A 14,132-nucleotide genomic window follows, 5' to 3' on the forward strand; every position below is an offset into this window, starting at 1 on the left:
GCCTGCTTGGACTCTGGTGCCTCCGGGAATTTTATTTTGGAGTCCTTTGTTAATAAATTCAGCATCCCGGTGACCCGTCTCGTCAAACCGCTCTACATTTCCGCGGTCAACGGAGCCAGATTGGACTGCACCGTGCGTTACCACACAGAACCCCTCCTGATGTCTATCGGACCCCACCACGAAAGGATTGAGTTCTTCATTCTCCCCAACTGTACCTCTGAGGTCCTCCTCGGTCTGCCATGGCTCCGGCTTCATTCCCCCACCCTTGATTGGACCACCGGGGAGATAAAGAACTGGGACTCTGCCTGCCACAGGAAGTGCCTCTCCCCCCCTCCCAGTCCCATCAGGCAAGCCTCTGTGTCTCCTCATGGCTCCCGTCCTTGTGTCTCCCTGCCCCGTGCCAAGCTTCACCCTCTGCCCTCCCTCCCCATTCCCACTCCTGCTGTACTGCCTGCCATTGAGGAAACCATCCATTCTTTCCCGGTGTCCTCATCCCAGGGGAGGCAGTCACCGGACAAAAAAAAGGGGAGACCTAAGGGGGGGGGTACTGTTACGCCTAGCGCTCCGGGTCCCCGCTCCTCCCCGGAGCGCTCACGGCGTCTTTCTCCCTGCAGCTCCCCGGTCAGTCCCGCTGACCGGGAGCGCTGCACTGTCATGGCCGTTGGGGATGCGATTCGCACAGCGGGACGCGCCCGCTCGCGAATCGCATCCCAGGTCACTTACCCGTCCCGGTCCCCTGCTGTCATGTGCTGGCGCGCGCGGCTCCGCTCTCTAGGGCGCGCGCGCGCCAGCTCTCTGAGACTTAAAGGGCCAGTGCACCAATGATTGGTGCCTGGCCCAATTAGCTTAATTGGCTTCCACCTGCTCCCAGACTATATCTGACCTCCTCCCATGCACTCCCTTGCCGGATCTTGTTGCCTTGTGCCAGTGAAAGCGTTTTGTGTGTCCAAAGCCTGTGTACCAGTACTTCTGCTATCACCCTGACTACGAACCTTGCCGCCTGCCCCCGACCTTCTGCTACGTCCGACCTTGCTTCTGCCTACTCCCTTGTACCGCGCCTATCTTCAGCAGCCAGAGAGGTTGAGCCGTTGCTAGTGGATACGACCTGGTCACTACCGCCGCAGCAAGTCCATCCCGCTTTGCGGCGGGCTCTGGTGAAAACCAGTAGTGACTTAGAACCGGTCCACTAGCACGGTCCACGCCAATCCCTCTCTGGCACAGAGGATCCACCTCCTGCCAGCCGGCATCGTGACAATATGTATGATGTGTGTATGTGTGATGTGTGTATATGTATGCTGTATGTATGATGTGGGTGGGGGTGTATGTATGATATGTGTATGCATGATTTGTGTGTATGTATGGTATGTGTATATGTGTAATGTGTGTGTATGTATGGTGTGTATATGTGTGATGTGTGTATATGTATATGTATGATGTGTATGTATGCGTGATGTGTGTATTTATGTATGTAATGTATGATGTGGGAGGGCACGGCGGGTGTGTGTATGATGTGTATGCATGATGTGTGTGTATGTATATGTATGATGTGTGTATGTGTGATGTGTGTATGTATGTAATGTATGATGTGGGAAGGGGCAGCGGTGGGTGAATGTATTATATGTGCATGTATGTATGATGTGTGTATGTATGTCATGTATGTATCATAGATGCATGTATGTATGATGTGTGTATGTATGTAATGCATGTATGATAGATGTGTGTAAGCTAGATGTATGTATGTATGATTGTATAATGTGTGTTTGTATGTATTATGCGTGTATATGTATGATGTGTATGTATTATGTGTGTATGTATGTGTGATGTTTGTATGTATGTATGATGTGTGATGTATACATGATAGATGTGTGTATGTATGATAGATGCGTGTAAGCTAGAAGGATGTAAGATGTGTGTATGTATGATAGATGTGTGTAAGCTAGAAGGATGTATGATGTGTGTGTATGTATTATGTGTGTATGTATGTGTGATGCTTGTATGTATGTATGATGTATATATGATAGATGTGCATATGTATGATAGATGTGTGTAGATGGATGTGTGATGTATGTATGATGTGTGTGTATGATAGATGTGTGTACCTAAAATGTGCTGCTGCTACTACTTCTACCTACCTAAAGTGGGCTGCTACTACCTAAAGGGAGCTGCTACTACCTAAAGGGGGCTTCTACTACTACCTAAAGGGGGCTTCTACTACGACTACTACCTAGGGGGGCTGCTGCTACTACTACCTAAATGGGGGCTGCTACTATTATATGTGTGAGGCCTTCTACTACTATATATGGGGGGCTGCAACTATATACAGTGACCCCCAACCTACGATGGCCCCGACATACAATAATTTCAACATACGATGGCCTCTCCAAGGCCATCACATGTTGAAGGCAGCATCAACATACGATGCTTTTGTATGTCAGGGCCATCGCATAAACGGCTATCTGGCAGTGCAGACTACTTCAGCTGCCACCGGATAGCCATTTAAGGTGCCCCATGTGGTCCGGTGATGATCACTTACATGTACCCAGCGCTCCGGACCATCCTCTTCGGGATCCCCTGCATCACCGTCGCTCTCCATCGTTGTCATCACGTCACCACACACGCCGTCCCGTCATCCAATAGGAGTGGCGTCCAATAGGAGCAGCGTGCGTAGCAACGTGATGACGGCGATAGGGAATGACGATCCTGAGCAGCGGAGATGGTTTGGAGCGGCGGGGACACCACGGATATGGGGCGACAGTGATGGACGGCGACATCCAGGGCAGCGGTGACGGTCCGGAGCGGCGGGGACAGGTGAGTATACCTTCCTATATTTAACATTGCACGGATCCCTCAACATACGATGGTTTCAACAAACGATGGTTCATTTGGAACCATCGTATGTTGAGGAACCACTGTACCGGGGACATCAACTTAAAGGGGTACTCCGGTGAAAACCTTTTTTCTTTTAAATCAACTGGTGGCAGAAAGTTAAACATATTTGTAAATTACTTCTATTAAAAAATCTGTACTTATTAGCTGCTGAATACTACAGAGGAAATTCTTTTCTTTTTGGAATGCTCTCTGATGACATCACGACCACAGTTCTCTCTGCTGATGTTAATATAATAATATTAACGCTTTATTTATTTTTTATCCTTAGTGGGATTTGAACCCAAGTCCCCAGGACTGCAAGGCAGCAGTGCTAACCACTGAGCCACCATGCTGCCCTTAGCATAAATCTGCTATGCTTCTGCTATGCATGGTTGCTAAAATGGACAGAGATGTCAGCAGAGAGCACTGTGTTCGTGATGTCATCAGTGTTCCAAAAAGAAAGGAATTTCCTCTGTAGCATTCAGCAGCTAATAAGTACTGGAAGGATTAAGATTTTTTAATAGAAGTAATTTACAAATATGTTTAACTTTCTGCCACTGGTTGATTTAAAAGAAAAAAGGTTTTCACCGGAGTACCCCTTTAATAAAGGGGGGCTACCATCTACAATGGAACTTACCTACAGGGAGTAACCCCTACATATAAGAGGCTGCTACTGCCTACAGGGAGTAAATACCAACAGTTATCTACATGGGGACCTACCTACAGGCACTTACCTACTCGGGTCACCTCGATAATGGGGGAAACCATGTGAAGGGATCTACTTAATGGGGGTACCTATCTACTCTTTCCCTAATCCGCTTATCTGCTTACTCTACTGTGTGAGACACCAAGGGGAGGTTATTATTACTGTATGAAGCGCTATAGGTGCCTAAAGAGTACGTATCCTAAAATGTTTGTCTGGCAGGTTCTGTGGAGGCGAATTGTGGATGGAAGAATTGACATGACGATCTGGGCCTGATGGAGAAGAAAAAGAAAAGTGATCGACTCCAATTAGAGAAGATGTCACCTGATGTAACTGTATGTAATCACTTATATGGTCTGTAGAGCCTGTGTAGAGACTGGGTCACTTCTATATGGTCACTGTATTGGGGGATATTAGTCTGTGCATAGTGTTTTATTCAGTATCAGTATGGTAATATTATCCCGTCATTATATGGTAGTAAAGGTAGTGGTCATATTGTGGCAGTATTGTTTGTCCCTTGTATAGTGGTTTTATTGGTGATTCTGGTCTGTGTACAGTGGTTATATCAGTATGGTAGTATTATCTTGTCTCTATGTGGTGGTAATAATAGTGGTCATGTTGTGGTGCAATTATTTGTCCCTTGGATAGTGGTGTAATTGGTTATATCAATCTGTGTATAGTGGTGTAATTGGTGATATTTGTCTGTGTATAGTGGTGTTATTGGTGATACCGGTCTGTGTATAGTGGTTTTATTCAGTATCAGTATGGCAGTATTATCCTGTCAATATATGATGGTAATGGTGGTGGTCATGGTGAGGTACAATTATTTGTCCCTTATATGGTGGTGTTATTGGTCTCTGTATAGTATAACAGTATGATGGTATTAGTCACTGCAGTGACCCGCATGAGGTGCTAGGCCTCTTGTTTTTGCTACCACCTGCAAGTGCCACCATATAGGTATTTAAACAGCAAAAAGGGGAAACTTAGGATCTGCACAGAACAGCTACCTACCTACATCCCCCACCTGTCTACCCTCCAGCTGCTTACCCCCCCCCCCACATATTTAACCAACCCACCTCTCTACCTTCCTACCCCCCCTACCTACCTCCCCCTCCATCTGCCTGCCCCCCACATACCTAACCAACCAACCTACCTACCTAACCACCATTACACCTTCCTTCCTACCTAAATACTGAATCCTTAAAGAGGTACTCCAGGTTAGAAAAAACTATCCCCTATTGAAATAATAGGTGATAAGCTGTGATGGGGAAACTATGATTACAAATTATAAGGGCACTTTGGCTGGATGGCAATGTTATGGTGGCCCTGTGGATGGCACTGTTCTTATAGCACTATGGCGGTATATGTGACAATGGTCTATCAATGCCTAAATGTCAATAGCTAATTTACAGTACAAGTCCTAATGTGGACACATAAACTATGACCATTGTGAATGAAAGGAGTAAATCATTTTTACTTTAATGACCAGCAACTACATGGTTGTATTCAGGTAATATATTACATAGCTAATAGATATGGCACCCATAGACATATACGGATGCATACTGTATCTCTTGCCATGCTTTAACAAATTCCTTCCTGTACACATAAATGTAAATTTAGGTTTATTTGGCTATAATAAAGGACAAGACTCACTTAGATATTGATAAAATAGAAGGCTGTGAATTAATATGTATAGGCCCAAGCAACCTGGTTTTCTGAAGAGCTGTAAACACAGTAGACTGACCCTGAATTAGCAGTAAGATAGGGAAACTCCCAATGCCCACTGGGAAAATTATATGAATAGTTTTTCTCTCTTTCAGTAGAAGATAACAAACATACCACTGTAAGGCTCCTACATGAGCCCCATGTACACTATGAAAGTTCCAGTCAGAATTATTCAAAGCGGATTTCTGCTTCTAGTAACCTCCGCTAGAATCAACACATAGGGGGAGATTTATCAAAACCTGTGTAGAGGAAAAGTTGACCAGTTTCCCATAACAACCAATCATATCGTTTATTTCATTTTTAAAAAGGGGTACTCCACTGGCCAGCGTTCGGAAGTAAATGTTCCAAACGCTGTTTTCGCGCTGCGGGGTCGGCTACGTCCCCCGTGACATCACCGTCACTCCCCCTCAATTCAAGTCTATGGGCGGGGGCGTGACGGCAGAGCAGCATAATCCCATTGAAAGCAATGAGGCTATTGCAAGCAGAATTCCACTCAGAATAATTCCAAGTGGACTTTCCATAGTGTGCATGAGCCCTAGCTGTGCTGACAAGGCTCAAAGGCTGTAGCTTCTGTCCTCAGAGAGGTTTGTGTGGTTAGCTTAGTCCACAGTCATGTTATAAGACTGAACATTACACTAACAGGGTAAGGTAGGGTTCACACCGTTTTCACAGTTTATTTTTTTATAGAAAGTCATGAGTGAATCACAAACCCAAATATAAACCTTCTCCCAATTAATACAACAGATCCGGGTAACGGACAGTCATTACAAATTTAATTCCATTAAAATGCAATGTGTTTCACTTTGGATTTTAACCCCTTAAGGACCTAGGGCGTATGGATATGCCCTGGCTTTCTGGTACTTAAGGACCCAGGTCGTATCCATACGCCCGTGGGAATTTCGGTCCCTGCCGCGCGCCGGGCGGGGACCGGACCGGGATGCCTGCTGATATCGTTCAGCAGGCATCCCGTGCAAATGCCGAGGGGGGTCATCAGACCCCCCCTGTGTCGGCGATCGTGGCAGATCGTTAGTGAATTCACACTAACGATCTGCCGGGATTCTGGTCATACGGGTCACGTGTGACCCGATAACCCGGAGATACAAGGTGATCGGGGGTGTACAATACACCCCCTATCACCCACTGTATCTATGGGGAGGTGGCGATTTCGTCTACCCCCAGGAGCGCTGCTGTAGGCTGGACAGCCAGCAGGGGAGGGGTTAACTGCATCTTCTTGCAGCTCTGCCCGTTAACTGAGTTCAGTCAGCAGGCGAAGCTGCTTGAGCCCCCTCAGGGAAGAAGATCTGCAGGGACAGAGCAGGGAAAGAATACACTCCAGGGCAAGGTAGGAGTGAGTGTAAAAAAGCTAATAGGTCCCCAAGGGTCCACCATAAATTTTTCAGTGTGACCTGGGCCCTATAAGGGGTTTAGGGCGCTGCATTCCCCCCCCCCCCATTTTCGCCAGGCCTTTTTTGGCAGCGGAGGCATACGCTTTTCTTGCCTCCGACTCCAAATCTGTCAGTGAGGACGATGAAGATTCAACATTCCTGTGTTCTTCATCGTCCTCCTCATCATCTAGCAGTGATGATGAGCCCCCTGCACGGCGGCGGAGATGCCGCCAGGCGAGGCCACGCACCCCCCATGAAAGTGGCCCAGTGGCCGGCACTAGTACGAGCGACAATGCCGCTCGTACTAGGAGTCCGACCCCCCAGGCGATTTTACCGGAGCCCCCTTCTGGTGAACCTGTCAGGAGACCCCCAGAAGGTTATTAGCCACGGGTTCCGGAGTTTGTTGGCGACTCCGGAATCCGGATTGATTGGGTTCACTGAATTTGACTTTTTCAGTTATTTTTTCAGTGACAGCCTGGTCAATCTAATGGTGGAGCAGACGAATCTGTACGCCAGGCAGTTCATCGCCCACCACCCTGATTCTTTTTTGGCCAGGTCCAATGAATGGAACGCCGTCAGTGCAGCCAAAATGAAGACATTTTAGGGCCTCGTGCTGCACATGGGCCTGGTCAAAAAGCCAAGTGTAGGCAGTACTGGAGCAGGGACGTCCTATACCAGACCCCGCTGTACAGTATGGCCATGGCATGGAAGCGGTTCGAGGCCATTCGGAAATGCCTTAATTATGCAGATAATGAGGCATGTCCACCCCGAGGTGATCCCGCCTATGACTGGCTTTACAAAGTGAGGCCGGTCATCGATCACTTTTGGGCCAAATTTTTGGAGGCCTACATACCGCTTAGGGAGCTCTCTGTAGATGAATCTCTCATCAGTTTTAAGGGGAGACTCATATTCCGCCAGTATTTTCCCTCGAAGCGGGCGCGGTGTGGCGTGAAGCTTTATAAACTTTATGAGAGTACCTCCGGGTACACTTACAAGTTTAGGGTGTATGAGGGATGAGATTCCCGTATTGAACCCCCAGATTGTTCCCCCACTCTGGGTGTTAGCGGGAAAATCATTTGGGACCTTATGTACCCATTGCTGGATAAGGGTTACCACGTGTTCGTGGACAACTTTTATACCAGCATCCCTCTCTTCACATCCCTTGCCGCCAGATCCATGTCCGCTTGTGGGACCGTGCAGAAGAATCAGAGAGGTCTCCCTCTAAATTTTCTGCAGACACCTATGCCCGAGGGTGAGTCCCGTGCCCTTGCCCATGAAAACCTGTTGCTGGTCAAGTATAAGGATAAGAGGGATGTCCTTATGCTGACCACAATTCATGGCAACGGCAGCTCACCTGTCCCTGTGCGAGGTACCACAACAACGGTCCTCAAGCCCGATTGTATTCTGGACTACAATCGGTATATGGGGGGAGTTGATCTTTCTGATCAAATCCTGAAGCCATATAACGCCATGCGGAAAACACGTGTATGGTACAAGAAAGTTGCGGTCTACTTGGTACAGGTTGCCATGTACAACTCTTTTGTACTGTACCAGAACGCTGGCAGCACAGGGACATTCCTCCAGTTCCAAGAAGTCCTAAAGGCCCTGATCTTTGCTGACCGTGAAAGAGCAGGCCGAAGTTCAGAAGGAACTGAAGTAATAGGTGCCAGGATCGTCCCAGGCCAACACTTTCGAGGTGAGATTCCCCACACTGGAAAGAAGGGTCGAACCCAGAAAAAATGCAGAGTGTGTCACAGGAGGGGGATATGGAAGGATACCACCTATCAATATGACACTTGCCCCGATCATCCGGGCCTCTGCATTAAAAACTGCTTCAGGGAGTATCACACTTCCATGCGGTACTAAATTTCCCTTTTCATTTAAATTTTCCATAATTTGACTCCAATGTACCAAGTCCAGAGTACATTCCAAATTTTAACCCCATAAAACCACTAAATTGCCCAAAAAAAAATTTCAGCAAAAAATAAATAAATAAACTGATAAGATCTCTGGGGGTATTAAAAAAAAAAAAAAAACGGGTCATGGGTCACTGAGTCAGTATCATCGGGGACATTTTATGTTCCCACACATGGGCAGCGCTCTCTCTCCACCTGAGCGGGGTGCGCATTTGAGGCAACAGGTTAGGGACGGCCATACACATCACATTCCCAGAATGATGATTCAGAGCATAGGGTTTGGGGTGGGCATATTCTTTAGTTTTGGCTATGCTCTGGGTCATCATTCTGAGAACATAACCTGTTTTATAATTTTATGTCCCACTGTACCCCATTTTAGTGACTTACCCCATGTAACGTTTATTAATTACCCTATGTAATGCCCCTTGAGGGGGGTCCCACTGCTCTGGCTCCACAGGCAGCGATTTCGAAGCTCAAGGCCCCTGACTGCACTCCTGTTCTTCTGTGACCGGTCCAGATATGAGGTATGTCCTTATTCCAAAGAAATGTATTTACAAATTTAAATTTTTTTTTTTTTTTGCTGTTCTGGCACTAAATGAGACATGCCCCCCCATTTCAGCAAAATTAGCAAATGTGACTCCTTCTCTTCTGAGCATTGTAGTGCGCCCGCAGTGCACTTGATGTCCACACATTGGGTATTACCATACTCAGGAGAAAATGCCCCCCAAAATGTGTAACCCCATCTCTTCTATTGCCCCTTCTAAAAATCTAAAATTTTGTGAAAAAAACTGCATTTTAGTAAAAAAAAAAATCATTTACACATCCAAAGTAGTCAAACACCTGTGGGGTGGTAAGGCTCACTGCATCCCTTGTTATGTTCCTTGAGGGGTGTAGTTTTCAAAATAGTTATGCCATGTGTTTTTTTTTTTTTTTTGCTGTTCTGGCACCATAGGGGCTTCCTAATGCGACATGCCCCCCAAAAACCATTTCTGCAAAATGTGCTTTCCAAAAGCCAAATGTGACTCCTTCTCTTCTGAGCATTTTAGTGCACCCGCAGTGCACTTGACGTCCACACATGGGGTATTACCATACTCAGAAGAGATGGGGTTACACATTTTGGGGGGCATTTTCTCCTATTACCCCTTGTAAAAATGTAAAATTTTGGGGAAAACCAGCATTTTAGTGAAATTTTTTTTTTCATTTACACATCCAAATTTAACGAAAAGTCGTCAAACACCTGTGGGGTGATAAGGCTCAATGTACCCCTTGTTACGTTCCTTGAGGGGTGTAGTTTCCAAAATAGTATGCCATGTGTTTTTTTTTTTTTTTTTTTTTTGTTTTTTTACTGTTCTGGCACCATAGGGGCTTCCTAAATGCGACATGCCCTAGAAAAACCATTTCAGCAAAATGTGCTTTCCAAAAGCCAAATGTGACTCCTCTTCTGAGCATTGTAGTGCGCCCGCAGTGCACTTGATGTCCACACATGGGGTATTACCATACTCAGAAGAGATGGGGTTACAAATTTTGGTGGGCATTTTCTCCTATTACTCCTTGTAAAAATTTAAAATTTGGGGGAAAACTAGCATTTTAGTGAAATTTTTTTTTTATTAACACATCCAACTTTGACATAAAGTCGTGAAACACCTGTGGGGTGTGAAGGCTCACTGTACCCCTTGTTACATTCCTTGAGGGGTGTAGTTTCCAAAATAGTATGCCATGTGTTTTTTTTTTTTTTTTGCTGTTCTGGCACCATAGGGGCTTCTTAAATGTGACATGCCCCCCATTTCAGAAAAACTCACTCTCCAAAATCCCATTGTCGCTCCTTCCCTTCTGAGCCCTCTACTGCGCCCGCCGAACACTTGACATACACATATGAGGTATTTCCTTGCTCGAGAGAAATTAGGTTACACATTTTAGGAAGATTTCTCTCCTTTTACCCCTTGTAAAAATTCAAAAACTGGGTTTCCAAGAACATGAGAATGTAAAAAATTAAGATTTTGAATTTTCTCCTTCACTTTGCTGCTATTCCTGTGAAACACCTAAGGGTTAACACACTTACTGAATGTCATTTTGGATACTTTGAGGGGTGCAGTTTTTATAATTGGGTAATTTGTGGGGTATTTCGAATATGAAGGCCCTTCAAATCCACTTCAAAACTGAACTGGTCCCAGAAAAATTCAGATTTTGAAAATTTTGAGAAAAATTGGAAAATTGCTGCTGAACATGTCAACTTTATGATGCAAACATAAAGTAGACATATTGTGTATCTGGATCAATGTATAATTTATTTTGGAATGTTTATTTTCCTTATACGCAGAGAGCTTCAAAGTAAAAAAAAATGCTAAATTTTCAATTTTTTCATCAAATTTTTGAATTTTTCACCAAGAAATGAAACAAGTATCAACAAAATTTTACCACTAACATAAAGTAGAATATGTCACGAAAAAACTATCTCGGAATCAGAATGAAAGGTAAAAGCATCCCAGAATTATTAATGTTTGAAGTGACAGTGGTCAGATGTTCAAAAAATGGCCGGGTCCTTAAGCGCTTAACGACGCATGACGTATATTTACGTCCTCCACCGGCTCCCGCGATATGCCGCCGGGTCACGCTGTGTCCCCGCGTCATATCGGGTCGGTCCCGGCGGCTATCAACGGCCGGGACCCGCGGCTAATACAGGACATCACCTGTCGCGGTGATGCCCTGTATTAACCCTTCAGACGCAGCGATCAAAGCTGACCGCCGCGTCTGAAGTGAAAGGGAAAGTATCCCGGCTGCTCAGTCGAGCTGTTCGGGACTGCCGCTGGAACAGCTTACAGGACACCGGGAGGGCCCTTACCTGCCTCCTCGGTGTGAGATCCAGGCAGGAGCAGTCAAGCGCCGATAACACTGATCACAGGTGTGTTAATACACGTCAGTGATCATCATGAGAGATCAGTGCGTGCAGTGTTATGGGTCTTCTGCAAAAAAAAAGTGTTAATAAAGGTCATTTAACCCCTTCCCTAATAAAAGTTTGAATCACCCCCCTTTTCCCATAAAAAAAAATAAAACAGTGTAAATAAAAAAAAATAAACATATGTGGTATCACCGCGTGTGTAAATGTCCGAACTATAAAAATATATCATTAATTAAACCGCACGGTCAATGGTGTACGCGCAAAAAAATTCCAAAGTCCAAAAAAGCGTATTTTTGGTCACTTTTTATACCATTAAAAAATTTATAAAAAGTGATCAAAAAGTCCGATCAAAACAAAAATCGTACCGATAAAAAGTTCAGATCACGGCGCAAAAAATGAGTCCTCATACCGCCCTGTACGTGGAAAAATAAAAAAAGTTATAGGGGTCAGAAGATGACATTTTTAAACGTATACATTTTCCTGCATGTAGTTATGATTTTTTCCAGAAGTACGACAAAATCAAACCTATATAAGTAGGGTATCATTTTCACCGTATGGACCTACAGAATAATGATAAGGTGGAATTTTTACCGAAATATGCACTGCGTAGAAACGGAAGCCCCCAAAAGTTACAAAATGGCGTTTTTTCTTCGATTTTGTCGCACAATGATTTTTTTTCTGTTTCGCCGTGAATTTTTGGGTAAAATGACTAATGTCACTGCAAAGTAGAATTGGTGATGCAAAAAATAAGCCATAATATGGATTCTTAGGTGGAAAATTGAAAGGGTTATGATTTTTAAAAGGTAAGGAGGAAAAAACGAAAGTGCAAAAACTGAAAAACCCTGAGTTCTTAAGGGGTTAAATTATATTTGGGCTGGGTCCTTAAGGAGTTAATGGACTTAAATGTTATTCTCTGTTCTATTGTATACAATGGGAGAAGTGCCTAGACAAGGTTAATTTTTGGGTTCGTGATTTACTCTTGTCTTTCTACAATTTACAACAACGTCTGATGTTTGCAGAGTCTGGAAGAACCCCGGGGCTACTGAACATCAGCACCCTACTCTTTTTCTCTTCAGTTTTTAACTCCTTAACGACGCAGGACCCCGCGTCATATTGGGTTGGTCCCGGCAGTCATCAACGACCGGGACCCGTGGCTAATACCGGACATCACCGATCGCGGTGATGCCTGGTATTAACCCTTCAGACACGGCGATCAAATTTGACCACTGCGTCTGAAGTGAAACTGGAAGCATCCCAGTTTTTACATTCTGGAGTTCTCCTTTAAGGGGTTAAGGCTTTGTTTTCTAAGGCATTTTACAGCTCCAAAAAGAATAAGCCTCCCTTACTTTGTGCCATTTTAAGCAGGAGTCTATGGAGTCAGGAGTCTAGGGAGATTTATCAAAACCTGTGTAGAGGAAAAGTTGCCCAGTTGCCCATAGCAACCAATCAGATGACTTCTTTCATTTTTCAGAGGCCTTATTAAAAATGAAAAAAGTGATCTGATTGGTTGCTATGGGCAACTCAGCAACTTTTCTTCTGGACAGGTTTTAATATTTCTCCCCATATATGTTCCCACATAGTTTTTTTTCTCAGCAGTTTTAGTGAAATAGGCCTCATAATACAGGTACCCAGCATGAAGCCTATAGGAAAGCTCTATAGCAGCCACGTGACAGCAGTAGCCTACACCTGAGCCCCTCTCTCCACTGTACACTATGTAATACACCCCCACCGCGTATGGATCAGCCGTCTCCAGGTCGCAGTCCCCGCCCCCTTTCCTATATTTTGGCTGGTAAGCTCCTCCCCCTCAGATAAGAGCGAACCAGAGCCCGGCAGAGCGCGGGGGGAGGGAGTGGGTGCAGGTACGAGGTGAGCAGACGGCGGATGACAGGGAGAATAGCGGGGACCTGAAGAAGCGGCCGCTGCGCGTTATATAGACCGGGCGGAACGATCCACGGGCTGTGGTAATGAGGGAGTAGAGCGCCGCGGGATCAGCACAAGCCGCACACGTCACAGCACACAGCAGTGCGGGGCTGCCTGGATCACTGCGCGCTCCTCATCCCAGCATACCGGGCTCCACTCAGGGAGATGTCTGCGGTGAGCGGCACGGAGCCCAGCCCTGCTGCAGCCGGGGGAAGGGTGTTTTTTCAGACCCCGCTGGGCGCCCCTGGAGCCCGTGAAGAGTCCCCGCAGGTGTCCGCTCAGCAGCACAAGCAGCAGCAGCAGAAGAGGCAGCAGCAGGGGAAAGTGACTGTGAAATACGACAGGAAGGAGCTGAGGAAGCGGCTGGTGCTGGAGGAGTGGATCGTGGAGCAGCTGAGCGAGCTCTATGGCTGTGAGGTACCGGACCATACATGTGCATCTATATACTGCTGATGGTGACGTCATGTAGACCACACTACAGCTATAGTTCTCTGTTATCAGCCAGCACAGGATATGGGGAGGCAGACGGTGGGATTTATATCCCTCAGCCCTCCATATACATAGATGTGACTGACAGCAGCTCTGCAGGCCTGGGGCAGTGTCCCTGTATGTGTCTTGTCTTCTAGACAGTTCATGGTCAGGTTATCAGGTCTTTAGATGGATGTCCCTCTATATCGGTGTTTTCCAACCAGGGTGCCTCCAGCTGTTGTAAAACA

The 14,132-nt window shown here is 45.9% G+C and overlaps 1 protein-coding gene across 1 annotated transcript in view; it reads left to right on the plus strand.

Annotated features, from left to right (window-relative positions):
* Nucleotides 1-13,230: 13,230 nt before the first annotated feature.
* PPP1R14C (protein phosphatase 1 regulatory inhibitor subunit 14C) overlaps nucleotides 13,231-14,132 on the plus strand; it is a 77,241-nt gene continuing 76,339 nt past the window's right edge. The window contains exon 1 of the mRNA XM_056567333.1: nucleotides 13,231-13,833. Coding sequence (XP_056423308.1) covers nucleotides 13,582-13,833 — 252 coding nt within the window. The 5' untranslated portion in view covers nucleotides 13,231-13,581. The remainder of the gene's footprint in view (nucleotides 13,834-14,132) is intronic.

Source organism: Hyla sarda, chromosome 3 (assembly GCF_029499605.1).
Source record: "Hyla sarda isolate aHylSar1 chromosome 3, aHylSar1.hap1, whole genome shotgun sequence".
Classification (NCBI taxonomy): Eukaryota; Metazoa; Chordata; class Amphibia; order Anura; family Hylidae; genus Hyla; species Hyla sarda.